The sequence below is a fragment of the Carcharhinus amblyrhynchos genome, chromosome 12, assembly GCF_965287045.1.
Source record: "Carcharhinus amblyrhynchos chromosome 12, sCarAmb.v2.hapA, whole genome shotgun sequence".
Classification (NCBI taxonomy): Eukaryota; Metazoa; Chordata; class Chondrichthyes; order Carcharhiniformes; family Carcharhinidae; genus Carcharhinus; species Carcharhinus amblyrhynchos.
The window spans coordinates 32,763,250-32,785,808 of record NC_137335.1 but is presented as its reverse complement, the minus strand read 5'-3'; the positions used below and the strand labels follow the sequence as shown (position 1 = coordinate 32,785,808).

The window sequence follows — 22,559 nt, the reverse complement described above, 5'->3', positions numbered from 1 at the left end:
AGCTTCATCTTGAACTCCTCTCAAAATGTTTGCCTCCCTAGTCAGAATGCATCATGGCAGTCACATAACTATGGCAAGTCAGTTAATCAGGCAGTATTTCCAAAACCTAGACAGTACACCTGGCTGACACCGTGTGTCGGTAGTGGAAGGATTGAATGTTTAAGATGGTGGATGAGTTGCCAGTCAAGTTGGTTACATTGTGCTGGATGTTGCTGAGTTCCTGAGTGTTGTTGCAGCTCAACCCATTCAGGTAGGTATTACAACACACTATTGGCTTGTGCCTTGTAGATGGTGCACTGGCTTTGAGAATTCAGGAGAGTGACTTACCACAGAATATCTAACCTCTAACCTACTGTTGTAGTCACAGCATTTATAGAACTGGTTTGGTTAAATTTCTGGTTAATGGTGCTCCCAAGATGTTGATGATGGCAGATCTAATCCAATTGAATGACAAGTGAAGGTGGTTGAATTTTAAATAAATGGTCAGTGCCTGACACTTCTATGGCATGAATGTTACTCGCCAGCTATCAACCCAAGCCTATCTAGGTCTTGCTGCGTACAGGCATGGACTGCTTCATTATCTGAGAAATCACAAATGAAACAGAACATTGTGCAATCATCAGCAAACACCCCCATTTCTAACCCAATGATGGAGGGAAGGTTATTGATGAAGCAACACTACTGTGAGAAAGTTCTGTACTGATATCCTGGGACTGGGCTGATTAACCTCCAACAAGCACAACCATCTTCCTTTGTGTTAACTATGACGCAAGCTATATATGCTCGTGATACAATAATTTTTAATACAGCCATACACATTAAAATGTATAGATTGATTTGTCAGCTAAATTACAATCTGGTCATTTATTTTATTTATTTTACAAGAGTGGTTCCAGGGACGAGATACTTCGGTCGTGAGGAGAAAATTCAGTCGTGAGGAGAAATTGGAAGGGTTGGGACTGTTCCCTATGGAGAGAAAAGGGCTAATAGGATAATTGATAGAAATGATCAAAGTCATGACGGGACTCGACAGAGTAGATAGGGAGAAACTGTTCATGTTTGTAAAAGGATCGAGAACAAGAAGGCACAGATTTAAAGTCAGTTCCAAAAGAAGCAAATGTGATGGGAGAAAAACTTTTTCACACAACAAGTTGTTTGGGTTTGGAATGTACTGCCTGGAAGCGTGCAGGAGCAAATTCAATATAGGCATTCAAGAGTGTATTAGATAATTATTTAAATAGAAACAATGTGCAGGGATACAGGGAAAAAGGAAGGGCAGTAAGTTATAATGCTCATTTGTAGAGTCAGTGCAGCCATGATGACAGAATGACCTCTTTCTACACCATAACAATTCTGTGATTCTGGTTGATACATCTCAGGCATTTGGAGGCTTGAGTTAATTATGGAGAACCTGAATGGACATAGGTAGACTAGCAAAATGGTTAGACGAGTGATAGATGGTATTTAATACAGAGATTGTGAGGTAATTCATTTTAGCAGAAGGGAAAGGAAGAGACAATACAAAGTTAATGGCATAGTTCTAAAGAATATGTCATATATAAGGATCTGGGGGGTCCAAATGAATTGATCTTTGAAGGTGGCAAGTCATGTTGGAGAGTAGTGAGCAAAATATATGTGATCTAGGGCTTAACAAGAAATATTGTGTATAAAAGGAAGCAAGTTATGATGAACTTTTATAAAGCTTTGGTCAAGCCACAAATAGAATATTGCATCCAATTCTGATCACCCTGCTTTAGGAAGAATGTGAAGGTCTTTGAGCAGATACTGAGGAGATTGGTTTCAGAGTGGCTCTAGGGATGAGAGAATTTAGCTACAAGGCTAGGTTGGTGAAGCTGGGGTTGTTCTACCTGGAGCAAAGGAGATTACGGGTACGTTTGATTGAAGTGTACAAGATTATGACAGGCTTAGATAAAATAGACGAAAAACAACTGCTCCCATCAGCTGATTGAACAAGGGCTTAGAGACACAGATTAATGTTTTGGACAAGTATATAGGGGAGGAGATTCGTGAGAAAGAATTATTTTGCTCAGCAAGTGGTGATGAACTCACTGCCTACAAGAGCAGTGGGAGTGGAAATGATTTGAAAAGGAAATTGGATAGGCAATTGTGGGAAATAAACTCACAGGGTTATGGGGATTGAACAGGGAAATAAGACTGACTAGATTGCCCTACGAATTGCGCAGTTTCCTAGATAGGTCTAATTGCCCTCTTCTATTTCCGTAATAACTCTATGACTTATGTGGAGGACATCCCCTATTATATCATTGCAGTGCTGGGGCAGTACTTGTAGACATAGAGCAGCCGCTATATCTCATGTGTATCAATGACGTCTGGCATTATTGGAATAATATAAAGTCAGGTATGAACTCTAACATCAACAGAATGTTTCTAAATTAAAAACAGTATTAACATTTCAGGAAAAAAGAATAATATCCCATGGCTAATTTATATAATGTAATCAGGCATGAGATATAATTATTGCATGCTCATTTGTATACAGGTGTTTTCATTTTAATAAGCTGAGTAAAAAATATAAAGAAGAACACATGTTATATTTCTAAATAACAATTACATATTGTTAATTTTGTTATCTGATGTTTCAAATTATAGAACTACCGGAGTAAAATGATCAAACTGTTTATGTTACATCCGAATCCCCCCTGCCCCCACCCACCCAATCTCCACCACAATCCCGAAACTCCATCTTGAGCATAATCACAGTGTAAAAGTTGCATCAAGATTAGATATTCTCTTTGTTGTAGTGGAACTGAACACCTTGGGGATCAGCAGATGAGTAACTATTACACATTGAATGAAGAATGCTTGAAAGGTCCTTGGGCCCACAGAAGAACACACCGACATTGGCTCTGTAGAAGATGCAAAGTTAGAGACAATTTAGAACAAGGCATCTTGTACTTGCCAGGCTGTTGGCTATTTTTTATGCTCATACCATTGGAGGTTGGCTGTTGAAACATTGGCACAAAATTGCAAAAAGGAATCAAGTAGATAATGGGATTACAGGTATATAAGTAGATAATTGGATTACAGGTATATAAGTAGATAATTGAACACAGCCGCCATCAGAATGTAGTAATTTGTTTGATACAAAATAGCACCAGTTATCATTTAGGTTTCTGTAGTCATGCAAATGAACATTATTTGTTTTTTTTTAGCTACATTAAACTTGGGAACGTAGTCAGTACTGAATGAAATTCAGTTGCAGTACAGGAAACATGCTGTGAATGAATTGTATGACTGAATGTATCACGTTCTATTTATTTTTCTGACGACTCGTGTTAACACTTCTGATGATACATATCATTGCAGGTGGAGTGTATGGCTGCTAATACTGGGTCATTGTTACCAAAGAGGGAATAAAGCAAAGTATATCATATTACGTAAGCTACTTATTGTATAAGTTGAAATAAACTTAGATTTTTCGCTGTTCAAAACTTTGAAGTAACAATCATTTCTTTTTTTTTGCTATTACATCAAGTGTACAGCAGAAAAAAGAGGCCATTTGGCCCAACTAATGTATGTTAGCATTTATGTCTCACATGAGCTTCCTCCCACCTGACTTTATCCAAAATGATGAGCATATCTTTCTTTTGATTTGATTTGATTTATAATTGTCATGTGTATTACTATACAGTGAAAAGTATTGTCGCTTGAGGGCTGTACAGACAAAGCATTCTGTAATCGAGAAGGAAAAGAGAGGGTGCAGAATTGTGTTTTACAGTCATAGCTAGGGTGTAGAGAAAGATCAACTTAATTCTTTGCATTCAAAAGTCTGATGGCAACAGGGAAGAAGAAGTTCTTGAGTTCTATTCCTTTCTCCCTCACCTCCATGACTCTATGGGGGCAATTCTCCCAAAAGTGCTGAATTGGTGGGAAAACTGTTTTAGTTCACAACTGTTTCTTCAGTGCAGCTTTAGACCTGAATCTCCCCACTCTGTGCACTGCATAGGTCAGAATCATGAACATAATTAAAAACCTGGGGGTGAGGCCCATTCATGCCAAAGGCTGTCAGCTTCAGAACTCGTGCATGCGCAGTGGTCCTGATCTGTTAGTCTCCCCATTCGCTGGTCAGCCCAGGACCATTACAGTGCTGCCCCCCCACCCCCCACGGCCCAATCACAGCCTCCACAACAACCGGGCCAGCCCTGACCCCCGCCATCTCACCCCCCAGGGGGCTCTGACTGCCCTCCTTGCATTCTGGCAGGGTGTCCGACTAGTTCCCCGAATGTGGGGAGCTACTCTAAACCCTGTCGGAATGAAGTACTCGTGGTGGGGTGGGAAATGCTATCAGGCCTGGCAAGTTCCGTGCTGGGCCCAATAACAACATGAAAAATATATTTAAGCTACATTTAAAAAAAGATTCAAATGACTTATCTCTCTTCCTGCCGGTTTCCAATGCAACTGTTCTCCGGCTCTGGGAGAAGCGCATGCATTCCCGGCACATGCGCGAATCCTGCAAAATGGCCGACAAGCAATTCTCCCTACCGGACCTGCCAGAAAAGTTGCGGAACGCAATGGTAGAATCAGGCCCTATGTTCGTATGTAGTTTCCCCTTAAATGCATCTAAGTTCCTCAACCACTCCATGTGGTGGAGTAAAATAGAATACTGTGGATTTTGATGTGAAGATGCTGGCATTGGACTGGGGTGGACACAGTAAAAAGTCTCAACATCAGGTTAAAGTCCAACAGGTTTATTTAGAATCACAAATTTTCGGAGCATTTCTCCTTCATCAAGTGAGTGGGTTTTGGCAATCCGAAGCAAAAACAGAAAATGCTGGCAATACCAAGCAGTCACAAACCACTTTTTCCCTGTTGCCATCTGACTTTTGAATGATCCTATCGCATATTAAGCTAATCTTTCTCTTCACCTTATCAATAACTGCAATACTAAATTCTGCACCCTATTCTTTTCTTCTCCCCTATGTACTCTATGAATGGTATGTTTTGTCTGTATAGTACACAAGAAACAATACTTTTCACTGTATCCCAATACTTGTGACAATAATAACTCAATTCAATTTAATTCAGTCCAGGCAGCATCTGTGGAAAGTGAAACAACATTAAGGTTTCAGGCCAATGACCCTTCATCAGAACCCATGTGGTGACATGTTATATGTTCTTAATCCTTATTTGGGTAAAGGTGTTTCTCCTGAATATTGGAGTTATTAGTCACTTAATCCTTATTTGGGTAAAGGTGTTTCTCCTGAATATTGGAGTTATTAGTCACTATCAAATATTTACAACATTTAGTTTTGAACTTCGCTGAAAGAACACAAGGGGTCTGGGTGGGAAGGTGAATGGCTGAAGAATTCTGGCCTTTGATTATCTTAAAGTCATCTATATGGTCACCCTTCAGCTTTCTCTTTTTTCTAGAAAAAAGAGCTTCAAAGTCTCTTGCTTTGGAGGTTCTTTTAATTCTAGACTTATCCCTGTGAACCCTTTTTACATTTTTTCCAATGTGTCTCTATCCTTTCTATAATGGGACTAAACTTCCAGAGCATTTAGAAATACATAATATAGTCAAACAGAATCAGCATGGCTTCATGAAGTGTAAGTTATGTCTGACAAACTTAGTTGAATTCTTCTTTGAGGTGGTAACGAGCAGGATAGATAAAGGGAATATAAAGTATTATACTTGGATTTCCAAAAAGCATTCCATAAAGTATCACGCAAAAGGCTACTTAATAAGCTAAGAGCCCAATTTTTGGATAGTATATTAGGATGGATAGAGGATTGGCCAGATAATGGAAGACAGAGTGTTGGGATTAGAGGAATATTTTCAGGATGGCAACTTGTAACTAGTGGAATGCCGCAGGTATTGGAGCCATAATTATTTACAATATATATTAATGACTGGGACGAGGGAAAGAAATGCACTATTGCCAAGTTTTGCAGAAGATACAAAAATAGGTGGGAATGTAAGTGGTGAGGATTGGATATAGAGTTTATTGACGGATATAGATCAGTTAAGTGAGTGAGTAAAATCTTGGCAGATGGAACATAATGTGGGAAAATGTGAAGTTATGCACTTTGGTAGGCAGCAGAAAGGAACTGAATATTCTTTAAATGGAGAAAGACTGCAGAAGCTGCAGCACAGAGGGATTTGGGGGCCCTCGTGTATAATTCACAAAAAGCTAGTAAAAAAATTCAGCAGATAATAGGGAAGGCAAATGACAGATTGGCCTTTATTTCAAAGGGAATGGTGTATAAAAATAGGGAAGTCTTGCTAAAATTATACAACGTACTAGTTAGCCCAGACTTGGAATACAATGAACAGTTTTGGTTCTCTTTTCGACTGGCATTGGAGACAGTCCATTGACTGTTCACTAGGTTGATTCTGGGTATGGAGTGATTTTCTCATAAAAAGAGGTTACATAGCTTGGGACTGTACTCATTGGAGTTTAGAAAAATGAAAAGCGACCTTATTGAGACCTATAGGATTCTCAGAGGGCTTGATGGTGAGAGACTGAGAGGTTGGTTTCCCTTGTGGGAGAGTTTAGGACCAGAGGGCATAATCTCAGAGTAAGGTGTGTTCATTTAAGACAGACATGAGGAGAAATTTCTTCTCTCGGAGAATAGTGAATCTGTGGAATTCTTTACTGCTGTGGTTTGCAGAGGCTTGGTTGTTAGGTATGTTGAAGGGTGAGATAGACAGGTTTTTAATCAGTAAGGGAATCAAGTTTTGTGGGGATAAAGCGGGTAAGTGGAGTTGAGGATTATCATATCAAATCTGCCCCATCATTGAATGATGGAGTGGACTTAATGGGCTGAATAGCCTGCTTCTGCTCCAATGTCATATTGTCTTATAGATATCAGCTGGTGCTTGCAATGAGGTTTGGTGCACTTTGATTGCAATCCCTTTATGTGAGTCTATTTCAATCTTTAATAATGAAATGGGCATGTGAGGTCCATGTGAGTTTCTGACAAAGGCAACTGCATACACACCTCTTTAATCCTACACTTAATCTCTCTTGCTGTCAATGGGCTAACTTGCCCATTGCCTCCATACTTGCTGCCATCAGTTACGTATCAGCTCAAAATTACAATGCATGAAGGGTGGCCAGAACGGTTGGACATGCCCACAACAGCATTCTCCAAATATGCAGGGAAGCCTCTACTTTTCTATTGATTAAAGCATGGTGTACTGTTTCACACTTCCAACACTAAAACTGCATCTACAGTGATCCTTTCCTCTCGCGTAACCTATTTAAATCCCCTTGAGCAATCTTTGCATCTGTTCACATCACATGTCAGGGCAACAGCAGCAATGACTTCACAACACCCTGTACATGGATCATTTTCAGAATTCAGAACATGTTGAGCTGCAAGTGATGGATTGCATGCTCATGACTAATGCATTGCTTAAGCATGCACATGTGGGATTATTGAGTATTCAATAAGTTGATAATGTGACGGATGGGACTCCATAGGTGGACATCATCGGACCCTGACGGAGGACGAAATTCCACACTGTTAAATATTCTTGACCATAGAAGAAACTAATAGCAAGATAAAAATCCAGGACAATTCCAAACTGTGCGTATGTTTGCAAGTTCCAAAAATTTATCGAATGGTTGTACACCCATGCCATCTGTGTGCCTTCAAACTTCTTTATCTTTCTTTTCCTATGTGCAGTACCAAATCCACAGTTGAGGTGGTGTCAGCCTTCTGACTGCTATGCCCAGTTGACTGCGATAATTTTGACATATGACTCTGGTGGCTCGAGATCTCCCACCTGATGAAGGAGCAGCCAGTTCCGAAAGCTAGTGGTGTTTGCTACAAATAAACCTGTTGGACTTTAACCTGGTGTTGTGAGACTTCTTATTGTGTTTACACCCCAGTCCAACACTGCCATCTCCACATCATGGCTCGGGGCCTTGACAGCCTTGGCCTGCTAAGGGTGTTTCCTGTTCTGGTGTAGGCGCATCTTCTTCGGCTTCACCTTCTGGAGGGATTGGTGTTACTGGAGAGGGTAGGCTGATCACTGGATCATTTGATCAGAGTAGTAGATCATTGGAGTATGCTGGGATGAATCCCACAAGGTGCTCCTCCATTCCAGTGGGTGCCTCATGGCACCTGCCTAACTGCTGGAAGAAGGTTGAGCAACCATGGCTACAGAGACAGTGCAGATCCAAATGCACTGGATGGACAGCCACTGTGTGTTCTGCTAGACCTGGGTCTCCAAAGTGGCTGCCACCTTTTCCACTGAGGTAGCCAAGTGCACACATGCTGGAGTCAAAACAGCAAACAGATGTCTTTGGATTCCTTCAACTTCCAGTGCAACCAGTACATGGCTACTGGCATCTTCCCCTGACGGTTGTCCGTCCTGCCTGCCCCTGTATCTCTAGCATTTCTCTTAAGGCTGAGTCCAGAGGGTGTCATATGCATGAGTCTGAGCAGTTCTCCAAGTGTCAGGGGTGTAAACTGTCACCTCCTCCACCAAACGTGGACCCATGTCTGTGATGCGCTCACCAGATTGTGACCCCGATTAAGAGAATGTGTACCCCATGATGTGAATGGCTCTGCACTGATAGAGTATGCACATGAATGCTGTGAAGATGAATCATCAGAGGCCTGTGAGACATCCACCTCAGAGGTGGTAGTGGAACTGGTTCGGTGGCTGTTTCCCTTGTTTGGAACTCCCATTTCTTTCTGATAGCTGGAATGGAGAAAAGATTTATTGGATGCCTAAGCAGGCTCCCTTATTAAAGCAATGTCTCACACTGTGGTGCATCTGTCAACTGAAGACTGGAGACATCCTCACTGGCTTCCTTGGAGAATCTTAGCTCACCTTGTGTGCAAACACAGTCTGCTCATTCCCAGCTAGCTCAGTGGCCTCCTCCTAGAAGTTAGTTAGCAGTCTAATATCAAGCATGTTGGTGGTGCTGTTGGCCCATTCAGTCAATTGTGCTCTTCATTGCAGCATGTTACTGCATTGTAGCTCAAACAGTGTACACTTTCTATTTCATTCTGCGTCTAATGGAACTGCAGTCTCTACTTAGCACTGCTTCAGACAGTTTGGCTAAGTAAGACTGAGATCTCACAGGAGTTAGCAAGGGTATATATGTTTCATGTCACATGACTGGTAACAGTGCAGATTAGTTAATACTTTACTCCAATTTTGAGCCCCAAACTCTCTGAAATAGAATCATAGAGGTTTACAGCATGGAAACAGGCCCTTCGGCCCAACTTGCCACCCTTTTTTTGTAAACCCCTAAGCTAATCCCAATTGCCCACATTTGGCCCTTATCTCTTTATACCCATCGTACCCATGTAACTATCTAAATGCTTTTTAAAAGATAAAATTGTACTCACCTCTACTACTACCTCTGGCAGCTTGTTCCAGGCACTCACCACCATCTGTGAGAAAAAATTGCCTCTCTGACATTTTTGTATCTCTCACCATAAACCTCATGCCCTCTGGTTTTAGATTCTCCTACCTTTGGGAAAAGGTATTAACTATCTACCTTGTCTTTGCTTCTCATTATTTTATAGACCTCTATAAGGTCACCCCTCAGCCTCCTATGCTCCAGAGAGAAAAGTCCCAGTCTATTCAGCCTCTCCTTATAACTCAATCCATCAAATTCCGGTAGCATCCTAGTAAATCTTTTCTGCACTCTTTCTAGTTTAACAATATCCTTTCTATAATAGGGTGACCAGAATTGCACAGAGTATTCCAAGTGTGGCCTTACCAATGTCTTGTACAACTTCAATAAGACGTCCCAACTCCGGTATTCAATGTTCTGACCGATGAAACCAAGCATGCCGAATGCCTTCTTCACCACTCTGTCCATCTGTGACTCCACTTTCAAGGAGCTATGAACATGTACCTCTAGATCTCTTTGTTCTGTAACTCTCCCCAGTGCGCTACCATTAACTGAGTAAGTCCTGCCCTGGTTCGATCTACCAAATTGCATTACTTCGCATTTGTCTAAACTCCATCTGCCATTCGTCAGCCCACTGGCCCAATTGATCAAGATTCTGTTGCAATTGGAGATAACTTTCTTCACTGTCCACTAAGCCACCAATCTTGGTGTCATCTGCAAATTTACTAACCATGCTTCCTATATTCTCATCCAAATCATTAATATAAATGACAAATGACAGTGGGCCCAGCACTGATCCTTGAGGCACAAATATCATTTGTTTCTTATAAGGTAAATTATGGATTGTAGTCCAAACCTTTTATAAACATACATTAATGTCTGATGACTCAACCACTATTTAAAGCATTAAATGCCTTACCCAGGATGATGCTCAGCTATGCGTTTGAACTCCTTGTTCCAATTTGGCCTGCCATAGAAAGTCTTCTGTTTCAGTCCAGTGATAACATCTTCATTCTTTTCATAATGCAAGGCAATGTGAGCAGCCTACAGAAAAACAAGTGCCAGTCTATCATCAGAGCAATTGCTAAAGGTCTTTAATGTTGCAAATTGAGTCTCAAACTATTTAACTCTTTCATTGGCAAAAAAACAGCTTAGACAGCACTAAGCAATACAATTTACTGTTATGTAGTACGTAGTGAATTAATATAAACTCAGTTCCATCAGTACTGTTTCTGGGCTGAGAGTGTTGCTAGCAAGGTTTGCATTTGTTGACCACCATAATTGCCCTTGAGAAAGTGTGGTGAGCTGTCTTTTTGAACCATTCAGTCCATATGATGTTGGTGCACCCGTAGTGCTGCAGGAAAGAAAGTTCCATTGTTAATTTTCTTGAGTATTGTTGGAGATGCACTCAACCAGGCAAATGGAGAGCATTCCTTTACATTTTTCACTTATTCCATTGTACATGGTGGATAGGCTTTGGGAAGTCAGAAGATAAGTTACTCGCTGCACCATTTCCAGCCTCTGACCTTGTGTTGTAGCCATAAGCAGGTCTAGTTGAATTTCAGGTTCATGGTAGTCCCCAGGATGGTGGGGGATTTAATGACGGTGATGTTATTGAATGTCAAGGGCAGATAGTTAGATTCTCTCTTGTTGGGGTTGGTCATTGCCTGGCACTTGTGTAGTGTGAATGTTACTTGCTAATTATCAGCCCAATCCTGAAGATTGTCCAGGTCTTGCTGCGTGCTAGTACAGCCCACTTCTGTAGCTGGAAAATCACAGTGAAAATCCCCACTTCTGACTTTATAATTAAGGGAAGATCATTGATGAAGTAGGTGAACTTAGGACACTGGGGCTGAAATAAATGAAACCACAACCATCTTCCTTTGTACTAGATATGAACTCCAATTACTGAATACTTTTCCCCTTGACTTCCATTGACTTCAGTTTTGCCAGGGCTCCTTGATGCCATACCTGCTTAAATATTGCCTTGTTGTAAAGGACAGTCACTCTAACCTCACCTCTGGATTTCAGCTTTTTTATCCATGTTTAAATCATAGCTGCAATGAAGTTTGGCCATGGTTGAACCCAAGCTGAGCATCAGTGAGCAGGTTGTTTCTGTGCAAGTGATGCTTGATGGCTGTCTCACTGACACCGTTCAGTACTTGATTCATGATTGAGAATAGACAGTCAGGGCAGTACTATTATATTGGATTAGTCCCATTTTTTGTGGATATTTGTTATTTTTGTAGCTGGACTGGGACAGCAAGGTGAAGGGTACGGCTAGTTCTGGAGCACAAGCCTTCAGTATTTGCTGTATTCAATTCCTTCAGCCATTTCTTGATGTCTCATGGAGTAACTCAAACTGGTTGATAACTGGCATCTGTGAAAGTGAGGCCCTCGGGGGATGTCACAATGGATCGTCCATTCAGCAGTTTCAGCTGAAGAAAGTTATAAATATATTTTGCACTTGACATGCTGAGCTCCACCATCATTATGGATAGGGATGTTTGTGGAGCTTCCTCCTCTGGTTCCATGACTCATGAGGAGTAGATGATTGAGCTTTGCAGCCATTATGATTTGAGATTCCAGTAATGTTGACTTAAGTTGATGAATAGACAATTTTGAGATTCTACTGTTCTGCAGTTTGGAGAAGAAGCTTCCCTGTTTCCATTTCAACTGTGGTCTTTGGTGACTTGGCTTATTTCAACAATCACAGAAAGATAGAGAAATGCCTGAAAGTAGATTTTGCATGGTTGTTGCTGCTGCTGACTTCTTCTTTGGTATCACATATTTTCTGTTATCTCAGCACCGGTTCACACAGACACACACAACTGGGACAGCTTATTAGCTGGCTTTTATCCCAGTCTTTGTATATTCCTGAAAGGCAAGACCCACAAAGTAATATCGACATCACGCACTAAATGGAGGGAATTTTCTTGTCCCACACACCATGAGAATCATGGCAGGCGGCAGCGAACCACACAAACATCCTTGGGCAGGAGTTTCTAGTTTTTGGGCGAGCGTGGCCAGAAAATCCTGCCCTATATCTCTTGATGAGATTTCAGTTATCTCCCATAATGTCCCATTGTCTCCACCAGAAATGGAATTCATTTCTGTATGCTTTAGAAGTACCTTATCAGAAACAGAGTGGGGTTCCATTGTTGCCCAACGTAACACCTTCAAGCAATTACATCCTCAGCCATGTAAAAGTTGTCCATTTAAATAAATAATTCACAAGTTCAGTTTTTCCTGAATGTAATTCAGTGTTTTTTTCTCATTATTATGACACCACACTACTTTGAGAACGTTCCAATGGAGGCAACTAATTCTTCAAATGGAGAGAAAATTGATGGCAGATTCATCTTAATCAGCTTGAATGGGCCAAGGATCAGTTGCATATGCAATAGAAGTCTGGGATAAATTCAGCCATCAGCTTTCTGAGCTGAGGATATAATAAAATTCACAAAGCCAAGCGTAGGGGAATGAGAAAAGTAGATCTTCAAAAGAGGGTGTATCATCCTTTTGAAAATATTGTGGATTAAGGATATTAAACTGGACTGGGTAAGTGATATAGCACCATCTGCAATGTATTAAAAATGGTATGAACATGCAGTTTTAACAGTTCAGACACTGTTAAAAATGCAAATAATCTTCATATGGATTGTGCTTCTGAGATGAAATCTGAAAACAAAAAGCATACCCTAATTTACAAAGTCTGCAAGCCAAACAGCTGTGTACTGTGAAGGATTTTTATCGCTGATTATTTGACTATGTCTGCTGTTGTGCCAGTATATTTGGTTGTTCACTTCCACTGCACACGATTGAGGTGACAATCTCTCTACACACTTGCCAAGTTTCATGTGGATTGACTCCTGTTGAGAGCATAGATGGTTTGCATTTCAACTTGTTGATGAGCGACTTTATCCCATGCCTCTATTGCACCCTGGCTCTCCATTACTGAGCTCTAGAAATGGTTTGGGAGACTTGTCAAACTAAAATTTGATTTTCTATAGTTTCACCTTGGTCTTTTTACTCACATTTGTTACTATGTCTAATTTCAGTAGCTTTTTTGCTGTTGAAGTGTAATTTGCATACAGCATGACATTAGTTTTTGGACTGAACTACTTTCCATGCCTTCAGTTGAATGTTTTCCCATTCAAGGATTGCCATGAATATATGGTACTAGACTTGCTTGATTTCTTGATGAGTCATTTTTACTGCCATCTCAGCCTTTTCATTTGACTGGGTATAGCGTAGAGGTGATGTGTTAAATTTCCCAATCCTTTGTGAATTGTGATTCTTCACTCTTGAACTGAGGGCCATTGTCACTCATCATAATGTCTGGGGTGCTGTACCCATTGAAGGGTGCTTTCAGGCATCTTACTATCTATTTCATCATCATTGAAGACAGTTGGTCTAACTCCCAGTAGTTAGAAAAGTAATCTACCATAACAAGATGATCAATTTCTGTCAAAATGATAAAGTTCACCCCCAGCAATATCTGTGGACTGTCTGGGATCTCATGTGTCGTCAAAGGCAGTCTAGTTTGTTTAGCTTGATACTCATTGTATACAGCACGTTAGCCAATGTAAGCTTTAATTTCATTGCTCATGCTTGGCTAATAGAGCACTTCTCATGCCTTTCTCAGAGTTGATTCAATTCCCTGATGGCTTGCATGGATGGTCTTCAGCATCACTTCATTCATCTCCTTAGGGATGATGACTCTATTTCCTTTGTACAAGATGCCATCTTGGGCTCTTCATTTCAGTATGCCAGGTATGCTGTTGTGACTATGGGTATGTCCATGATACTCTCAGACCATCCTTTTATCAGTACTTCCTATAGTGCTTATTGTTAGGGGACTTCAAAATACGCTGGGATTTAAAACACTAATTAAGATTAATTAGAACAGAGTAGATTAGCTTAAGAAAAGAATCAGAGACTGCCTTATAGATATTTTACAGAGGTACTATCTACATCAAAACACTTATAATCACAGTTAGAGAATTTAAACATGTATTTCTGCAAAGTACGTTATTGAAGAAACATACAGCTTGGCTAATGGTGCAGAGTTCTGAGGCATTATGGGAAAATAGACCGGTAAAGTGAACCACATTCCTTATAACAATACACTTATAGAAGCATAACTCTTATCAGCATGAGTACCAGACAGCTAGTGAATGAGACATTCATTGAACAAAGACATCAGACAGCTAATGAATAGACCAAGTATATACCAGATAGGTGTTTAGGCCAGGTGGCCACGGGAAAGTCAGACAGAAACCGCTAGAACTTGTTGTTCCCATGCTATCAGAGAATAACAATAATTGGCCAAGGATAATGACATTTACTATTGATGACTGACTTGTGTTAAAAAGCAGAAGTTGATCCCTCCATTCTGAGAACTAACACCGAAACATCCGAAGAGGAATACCTCACTCTATAATCTGTAAAAAGTGTGTGTGAAGTGGTATGACCTGCTCTTCAGCAACTTCTTGTGGTTAAATAAGAATAAATCCCTGACACACTCTGTAAAATCAACATGTAAGAATTTATTTATCTAACAGTGAGCAAATTAATTAAACTATTAACAAACTGAATAAATCCTTCTAACTAATTCTTGAATAAAACAAGATTCTAATGGTATGCTGTTCAAATAAATACAATTCCTACTCATTATAACCAGGTTTTGTGTCTTCCAGAATATTCTGGGCCTTCTCTGTTGATTCTTCCGTCTGGAACTGCTCTCTTCTTTGGTACCTTTGCTATCTAGATGTTTTTTTCTCTGAGACATAGATGAAACTATGAGAGCCAGTGATGCTCTGTGTGAGAGAGAGAGAGTTGAGAGCTCAGAGCTATTAGCTCTGTCAGGTAGCAATTGCTCTTTTCTCTTTGTCCCAATGCCCCAGTCTTTTATACCTGTGATCATATGTCAGTATTTCCCAGAGTAGGATTCGTCCTACGTTGTCAAAACCATCAGTTTTAAATTTAGTAGGTTTTTGCTACCTAGATGCCTGACTCAAATTGGCTAAATTCAAAAAATTCAAACCCTGTTTGTTGTCTTGGTAAAACTGCTGCTTGGCCTTTTGATACTAATGTTTCAGTTTGGGCTTTCTATGTACTACATTTTTAAATCTCTAAGCACTGAAAAAGCACCACCTTTTAATGGGACCATGCAATGCTTTGCCCCTAGCATCTTACAATTTTATAATTTTACAATATTACAAACATCAAATTTTAACTTCTTACCTCCTGATCTACAATTACTCTGCCCAACTTTGCAACACTTGTACTAATGATTGGTTCATTTCTGACTGGTATGAGTCAGTGGGCATGTAAAATTACTTTTGAAAATTGTATAATTATACTGCCGATGTGATGTAACTTCAGAGAAGAGTTGGACTGCCCAGTTCTTCTCTCCCAGCATGCATTGGTCAATAAAGAAACTTCCTTTCACCGGGATACTGTGTTGCGAGTCTTTGTATTAGCTAAAGTTAAGCTCAATACGTAGTCTCAGAAAAAATCTCTACACTTGTAGAGTTGTATTTTATTGCGTGATGCTCTTGATTTGAGCAAGGTGCATGCCTGTCAGACTGTGCTGTGTTAGTGACTTAAAGAACATATTAAGCTGTTGCTTTCCATTGAAACTAGAAGATGCTGCATTCTGTTGTAGCATCCTCAATTTTCTTCATAGGAGTGCTGCTCTCGACAACATGTCAGCAATATATGTCTGTTTCCTTTGCACATCCAGATGAAATCTTTGTAAAGGAAGTAAATTTCTTTGCAGTTGCTTTGGAGCAAATAGTAGCGGTTTATTAAAAATTGCTTTGAAGCGGCTTGTTGTCAGACTCCACTGTTACTTTGCCTCTTCTCAGCAGGAACTGATGAAAATGCTCACAGACAAAAACAACAGCCAGACACACTTTCTCTATCTGAACATAGCATCATTCTGTTTGCATTTGTGCCCTGGATGCACGTGTGACTGGTTGTCCTTATGCATTGGAGTTTCTCACCAACTAGTCACACTGACATCACATTGCACGATGACTTCCTCAGTGATAATACTACAGCACTGGCATTGTCATCATTAGTTATTTGATTTCATTGACTGCTGCTTCTTATTCTGTTCCCTACACAACTGCACTTCCTTGGCACTGAACTTGCATAATGGTTCACACTCTGCTGACACGTTTGGCAAAGATATTGCTAAATAGCTCACAAATCCAAAAAATTGTTTCACTGCTTTTAGATCCATTGACTGCTTTATTACTGTTACAGCTGTCATCTTGTCAGGACCCAGGAGATGACCTTTGTCATCAATATGTGACTTTTTTTTCTTAGAACATAGATAGATTGTACAGCTTCAGATTCATTTGGCGAGCTCTCTCCAGTAATCCTATTAATTCTGACCTTGGTCAACTATAGCTTCTTCTATTGTGTCTCCACATCCATAGACAGTGGATCATCTACTATGGCTTCCACTCCAGGAAGATCACTGACTACCTCATGCTGTTTGGAGCGAGGGAAAAGCCAAATGGCATGCAGAATCATCTATGTTTCCTAATCAGCGTCCAGAATGCTGCTTTCATCCAGTTTCACTTGCCAGTAACCTCCTTCACATCCAGGGTAGTGAGTATCTTTGCCTTGGCAAGTTGTGGAAAAATCCTTTCAATGGCTGGTGAGATCTCTTCAGCGTTTTACTTAAATCCTTAGGAATTCAACTTATTCTCAATTACCAAGTTGTTTCATTGCTACCATGCTACTAATCCAGTGTGTTGGAATTGTCACTATTTTGATCACTCTTTTTCGGCCTTTCTATCATGTTCTTTAGATTTGAGGGCAGCTCGTACTCTTCTTGACAAATGCTGAATTGGACTTACACTCTCGTATACTTCTGGGTGATATTCTCCAAATAGAGTTCCAACCCTGTAAACACATCTATGTACTCTAAGATCTGTTCTGCAGCCTCATCAGCTCCACACCAGAAATTGGTGGGATGGGCCACTCTGCATTTACGACTGGTGGCAGAGGGAAGGTTGGTCATCCATGGGAGAGGTGTCGGGATTGTTGAGGATTGGGACTGTCAGAGACCGGGACTGTCGTCGGGGGGGGGGGAGATAATTGGGGGATTAGGGCTGGCTGAGGGGGCTGGGTTGAGAAGATCGGGGCTGCAAGGGGGATTGAGGAGATCGAACTCTTGTGGGATAGGTTGAGGAGATAGGCTGAAGGAGGCAGGCGATTTGGGCTGGTCAGCAGAATTTGGGGGGTCAGGACTGTCTGGGAGGGGAAATCGGGAATGTCGAGACAAGGCTTGGGGCAGTTGAGGCTGGCTGTGGTTGGGGACATTGGGGCTGGCCCTGGGAGGTCCAGAAAGAGTAAAAAGTCTGACAACACCAGGTTTTAGTCCAACCTATTTATTTGATAATATTCTCACTAGCTTTCGAGGGGACAGCCTCTTCGTCAGGTGAAGAGGCTGTCCCCTCGAAAGCTAGTGAGAATATTATCAAATAAATCGGTTGGACTAAAACCTGGTGTTGTCAGACTTTTTACTGTGTTTACGCCAGTCCAACGCCGGCATATCCACATCACGGTCCAGAAAGAGGCCAGCGATCGGGTGGTGGGAGAGTTTGGAAGGCCAGCAAAGTGGGGTTGCAGGGTTAGCCAGCAATTTGGCTGGCCAGTGATTTGGCTGGCAAACAATCTGGAGGCTGACAATGCAGGGCCACTGCACGTGTGCCGATCTTTGCTCTCACAGATCGATGCATGCGCAGTGGCCCACTCAGCGCTATGCTGCCAGCCTTTCAGATTCATTCTGGAAATCACACTAAAAAAAAACTGGCACGTGTTACTTCCGTTTTCACAAAAATTGGGGACTTAGAATTTTTTTGGGAGAATCTGTCCATGCTCTAACTGATGTTTCACAACTTCTGCATTTCTACATATCTATTGCATGCTTTAGTGTCTGTTTCTCATCTTTCTGCAGACATGCCCTCATTGAGGAGTCACTCATGCCTAAGACAAGTCTATTTTTATGCAGGCCCAGTCTATGTTTCCTTTGCCTTTTCTCTCTGTAGCCTGTAACTTCACTTGCAGCCAGTCTGTGTTCTTTTGTCTTTTCTTTTCAGCAGCTTTTTTGCTGATTTGTATTTTTCTTTGTGTCTTTCGGAGCTGTCTTGCTCACAGCCTTTACCTGTTTTCTTTTGTTCTTCTAACCTGTATTCCTGGTTCTCAGTTCTTTTCTGTATTATTCCAGAGTTTGAAAAAATCTTTTTTTCTCTCTTCAATTTTGTACATCATGGGCAAGATTTTCTAGCCCTTCCTGTCAGAGGGATTTTATGGCCCTGCTGATGGTAAGCCTTGTGGTGGAACAGATGAGCCAAGCAAAATGCTATAGAAATTGGCAGGCCTAGAAGATTCCGCCGCAGCCAATTGTAAGCTGCCTGTGCTGGCGGAAAATACACAACATGCTGCAAGAGTGGGTGGGGTGGGGGAGTGATCCCATCCCATATTTCAGTTATAAGGACAGCAATCTTCTTCAATGTATTCAGTGAGGGTTTTTTATTGAACTGATCTTAAAATGCTTCCTCGTGGAATAGTCATGTGAGTATGGAAAGCTAGATGTGACAATCAGCGAGTTACATTTCAAAACTCAACATCCAGCATCTGCAGTGTTTTGCTTTTATTTGAGTCTTGTTGAGAATTTGAAATCAAATGAAACTGAAAGCAGCTTTATATGAATCTTTTGAAGCAAATTCAAAATGATTTGAGTACAAGAGATAGGATTTGCATAATCTGAAGTTTACTGGTGAGGGACTAAGTGCTGACTCAAGTGTCACAAACGCATAACCTGAAACCATAAAGGATGTTATTGAGAAGGGAGATTATTTACCCTGTCAAGTCTGCAATTTTGACAAGTTAAGTCTCTACTGTAAATTACCAAATAGAACTCATAGGCTGGAGTTTATGCTGAGAATGGGATCCCTACGCCTCAGTGTAAATGTCAGGTTAACCTCCATTTAGCTGCATCACCCCTGTTTAGTTTGTTGGGCCAATGACCCTTTAATTGGAACAAGGAGGGATTTCTGTACAACTCCAGGAGAAAATATTGCCTCATAAAGGCCAGCACCACACCAGGATCGGTGGCTACTGCCAGGTTTGCAGAAGGCCTGGGTGGAAGAGAAACCATGGATACCCTGAAGTGCAGGCAAGTTCAAGTTCTTAGTAAAGCCAGATTGGCAGGCCTTGGCTGGGCATATTGTACAGGGCAGGGAAGATGGTGCATGCAAGAAGGCAAAACTGTTTGATGGAGCTGCAATTGGCAATAAGCTGCCTGGAAAGGAGGCACTCTCCCTTTAATTGACCAGAAACCTGCAGGATTAAACAGTCTGGCTACATCTCTCCTGCTGCCTATTTAATCACAGCAGCAGTGGAATGAGGCCCTTAATGTGGACTGCAGCGATTCAAGAAGCTCACCACCACCTTCTCAAGGGCAACTAGAGACGGGCAATAAATGCTGGCCAGTCAGCGACACCCATGTTCCACCAATGAATAAACAAAAAAAGGGTATGAATTGTCCACAAGAGGGCATAATTTGGCTCAGCTGCTGCCTCCCCCACCACCAGTAAAATAGTGGCAGGCTAAGGGTAGGTAGGCCAGCAACACCCTCATTGGCACCTGCTTTATTTTTCAGGTCCACTTGTCAGTTTTCCTGTCAGTGGCCAGTAAAATTAAACATTCTTCTACATTTCTGCAGAAGAAACCTACGCTTCTGTGTTTAAGACTGTAAAAGTTAGGTTGACAGGTTTTCTTGTGTCCAATGCTGAGGGAGGTTTTAGCTTGAAACCTGTGATTGTGTACCACAATGAAAATCCGAGGGCTGGAAAGAGGACGTTAAGGCTTCTCTTCCTGTTATATGGCACTATCATGAGAAAACATGGATAACCAGGAAGATTTTTGTTGACCTCATATTTTGCAAAGCTAAGAACTTTACCTGTAAAGCATTCTAGACAATGCACCGGGTCATCCCATCAACTTGACTGAATTATCTGGTAACATCAGGGTAACACCTCCCAAAGAATACTACAGCCTATGGATCAAGGTGGATCACTACATTCAAGTATCAGCTGATTCATGAAACTTGTGGAGAGGATAAGCCTCTTGTTTGTGAGTTTTGGTGAAATTTCGGCATCATGTATGCCATTAAGTTCATTAATGCATCTTGGGATGAAATCCAACCATCAACATGAAATGCAGCTTATTGCAAGATTTGGCCAGATTGAGAATGTGATTTTCATGGGTTTACTTCATGTGAAAATGCAGCCAATTTAACTGTGATTATTAATCTTTCACGCAAAATGGATTTTGAAGAAATTAATGCAGGTGACATGGAGAAATTGTTGGAATCTCAATGCAAAATTATTAGATGAACATCTGATGAAGTTGGAGAAAATGAAACAAGTTTGGGGGAAGATGATGATGGTGGTAAGACAATGAACAAATTGGAGTAATTTGTGAAATTACAGTGAAGAAATTAAACAAGTTATGCAGTCTATCATTAATAATATGGATCCCATGGTAAATCACAACTCCAGTGTTTGCCTTGTCTTGGATAATTCCATTCTATGTTGCAGAGCAATCTACTGGGAAAGACAGACATTTTCCAAATAGGTTAGGCTGGACTAGTTTCAAGAATAGTCAACCAGGAGTTCCAAGCACATAAGCCTTTGCATCAGCTCTCCCTCTATCAGCTCTACTAGTTATGGCTATCCAGTCAAATAGTAGTGAGTCTTCTATGAATTCATTCAACTAGAAAGATCAACCATCACCTTCAAGCACCATAGCCTGTCTATCAGCTCTCCCTCCATCTGCTCCTGTTGAAAAAAAGAGTCAAATAGCCATGAATCCTCTTTAGTTTCAGTAACTAATCTTCAATCTCCAACATAGTGTACAATGCTACTAAAACATTTCATAACTATTTTTCTATATATTTCTGTGTTTCGATGTAAAATTAATTGCATTAAATACTTACAATAAATTCATAAAGTAGGTCTTAAATCTAAAAACTGCAGGTTAGGACTGTAACAGACTTACTATATGCTTTCTTATGGGAAAGCGATTTAGCATGTTTTCATTTAGCACACCATTTTTCAGGAACACAATGGGAAGGCTAAATGAGGAATAACTATATTCTGATTAGATTGGCATGGAATTTTAGGGTATCTTGATGAGGAGAGGAAGTGTGAGAATTAGTTCATTTTTGAGAGTAGAGTCACCTTAGAGCGCTTCATAATGATGAATAAAAGTTTGTCATGAACACAGCACATATTGAAAGAAACATTAAGGCTAGGATGGAGAACTGAAAGCATATCAAAAAGAGCAAGATTTAGAGAAGATTTTTGAAAGGATGGAGGGAGGTGGAAAGGGGAATATAATTGGACGTTCTGACATCACATATAAAGCTTGAAGAGAAATGATTGAAATTATTTGCATAACAATGGTCAGTTTAATTTTTAGCATAAGCAAACTTTAATTTTTGAAGGAGAACACAAGTAATATTAAGGACAAGAGTGCAGTTCTCACTCACTTGGTATTCATCCCAGCCAGTGAGGAAGATGTGATAGCTCAGAAGATGGCTCTTTCCTTTCTCCATCAATTGTGTTTCCAGAGAATGTAAGACATCAGCAAACCACTCAAAAGAATGAGTGTCCCGGCAGATCCAATAGAAATAAACCTTTATATACAAAAGAAAATGTATTAAAAATTTCACCGTATTCAAGAAACCTATGAAAAGGGAAAGAAATTAAAATGGGAATGGAACGAAACAGTCAGTTAATAATATCACATTTGCTGGCAATTAAAGGAAACCAAAAGGCTCACTGAAATTGTTTGATACATATGAGAAAAAGCTGCCATTCTGACTTTGTCTTTACATTTTGTTATTTTTTTCCTTCTCTCAATCCACCCTGGATGCCATTTCCTAATCAAAAGGTTGAGCAAATGCACCAAATTTCTCTTTACTGAATTATATATCTAATTCATTCCATTCCCCATGGGGTAGCACCCGGTCGAGCAATGCAACATTTTTTACAACTGGTGAAGCTCACTCAAAAACACTCACTGTGTTAGCAAAATGTTCCTCTGGATACAATGCTTATATGGGAATGAACCCATTTATCCAAGTCAGGATAGTGTGTG

The 22,559-nt window shown here is 40.7% G+C and overlaps 1 protein-coding gene across 1 annotated transcript in view; it reads right to left on the bottom strand.

The window, feature by feature from the left end:
* Positions 1-2,761: 2,761 nt before the first annotated feature.
* LOC145350707 (NADPH oxidase 3-like) overlaps positions 2,762-22,559 on the bottom strand; it is a 136,577-nt gene continuing 116,779 nt past the window's right edge. Inside the window, exons 12-14 of the mRNA XM_080199912.1 lie at positions 21,949-22,095; positions 10,285-10,409; positions 2,762-2,888 (exon numbers count right to left, since the gene is read on the bottom strand). Coding sequence (XP_080056038.1) covers positions 2,762-2,888; positions 10,285-10,409; positions 21,949-22,095 — 399 coding nt within the window. The remainder of the gene's footprint in view (positions 2,889-10,284; positions 10,410-21,948; positions 22,096-22,559) is intronic.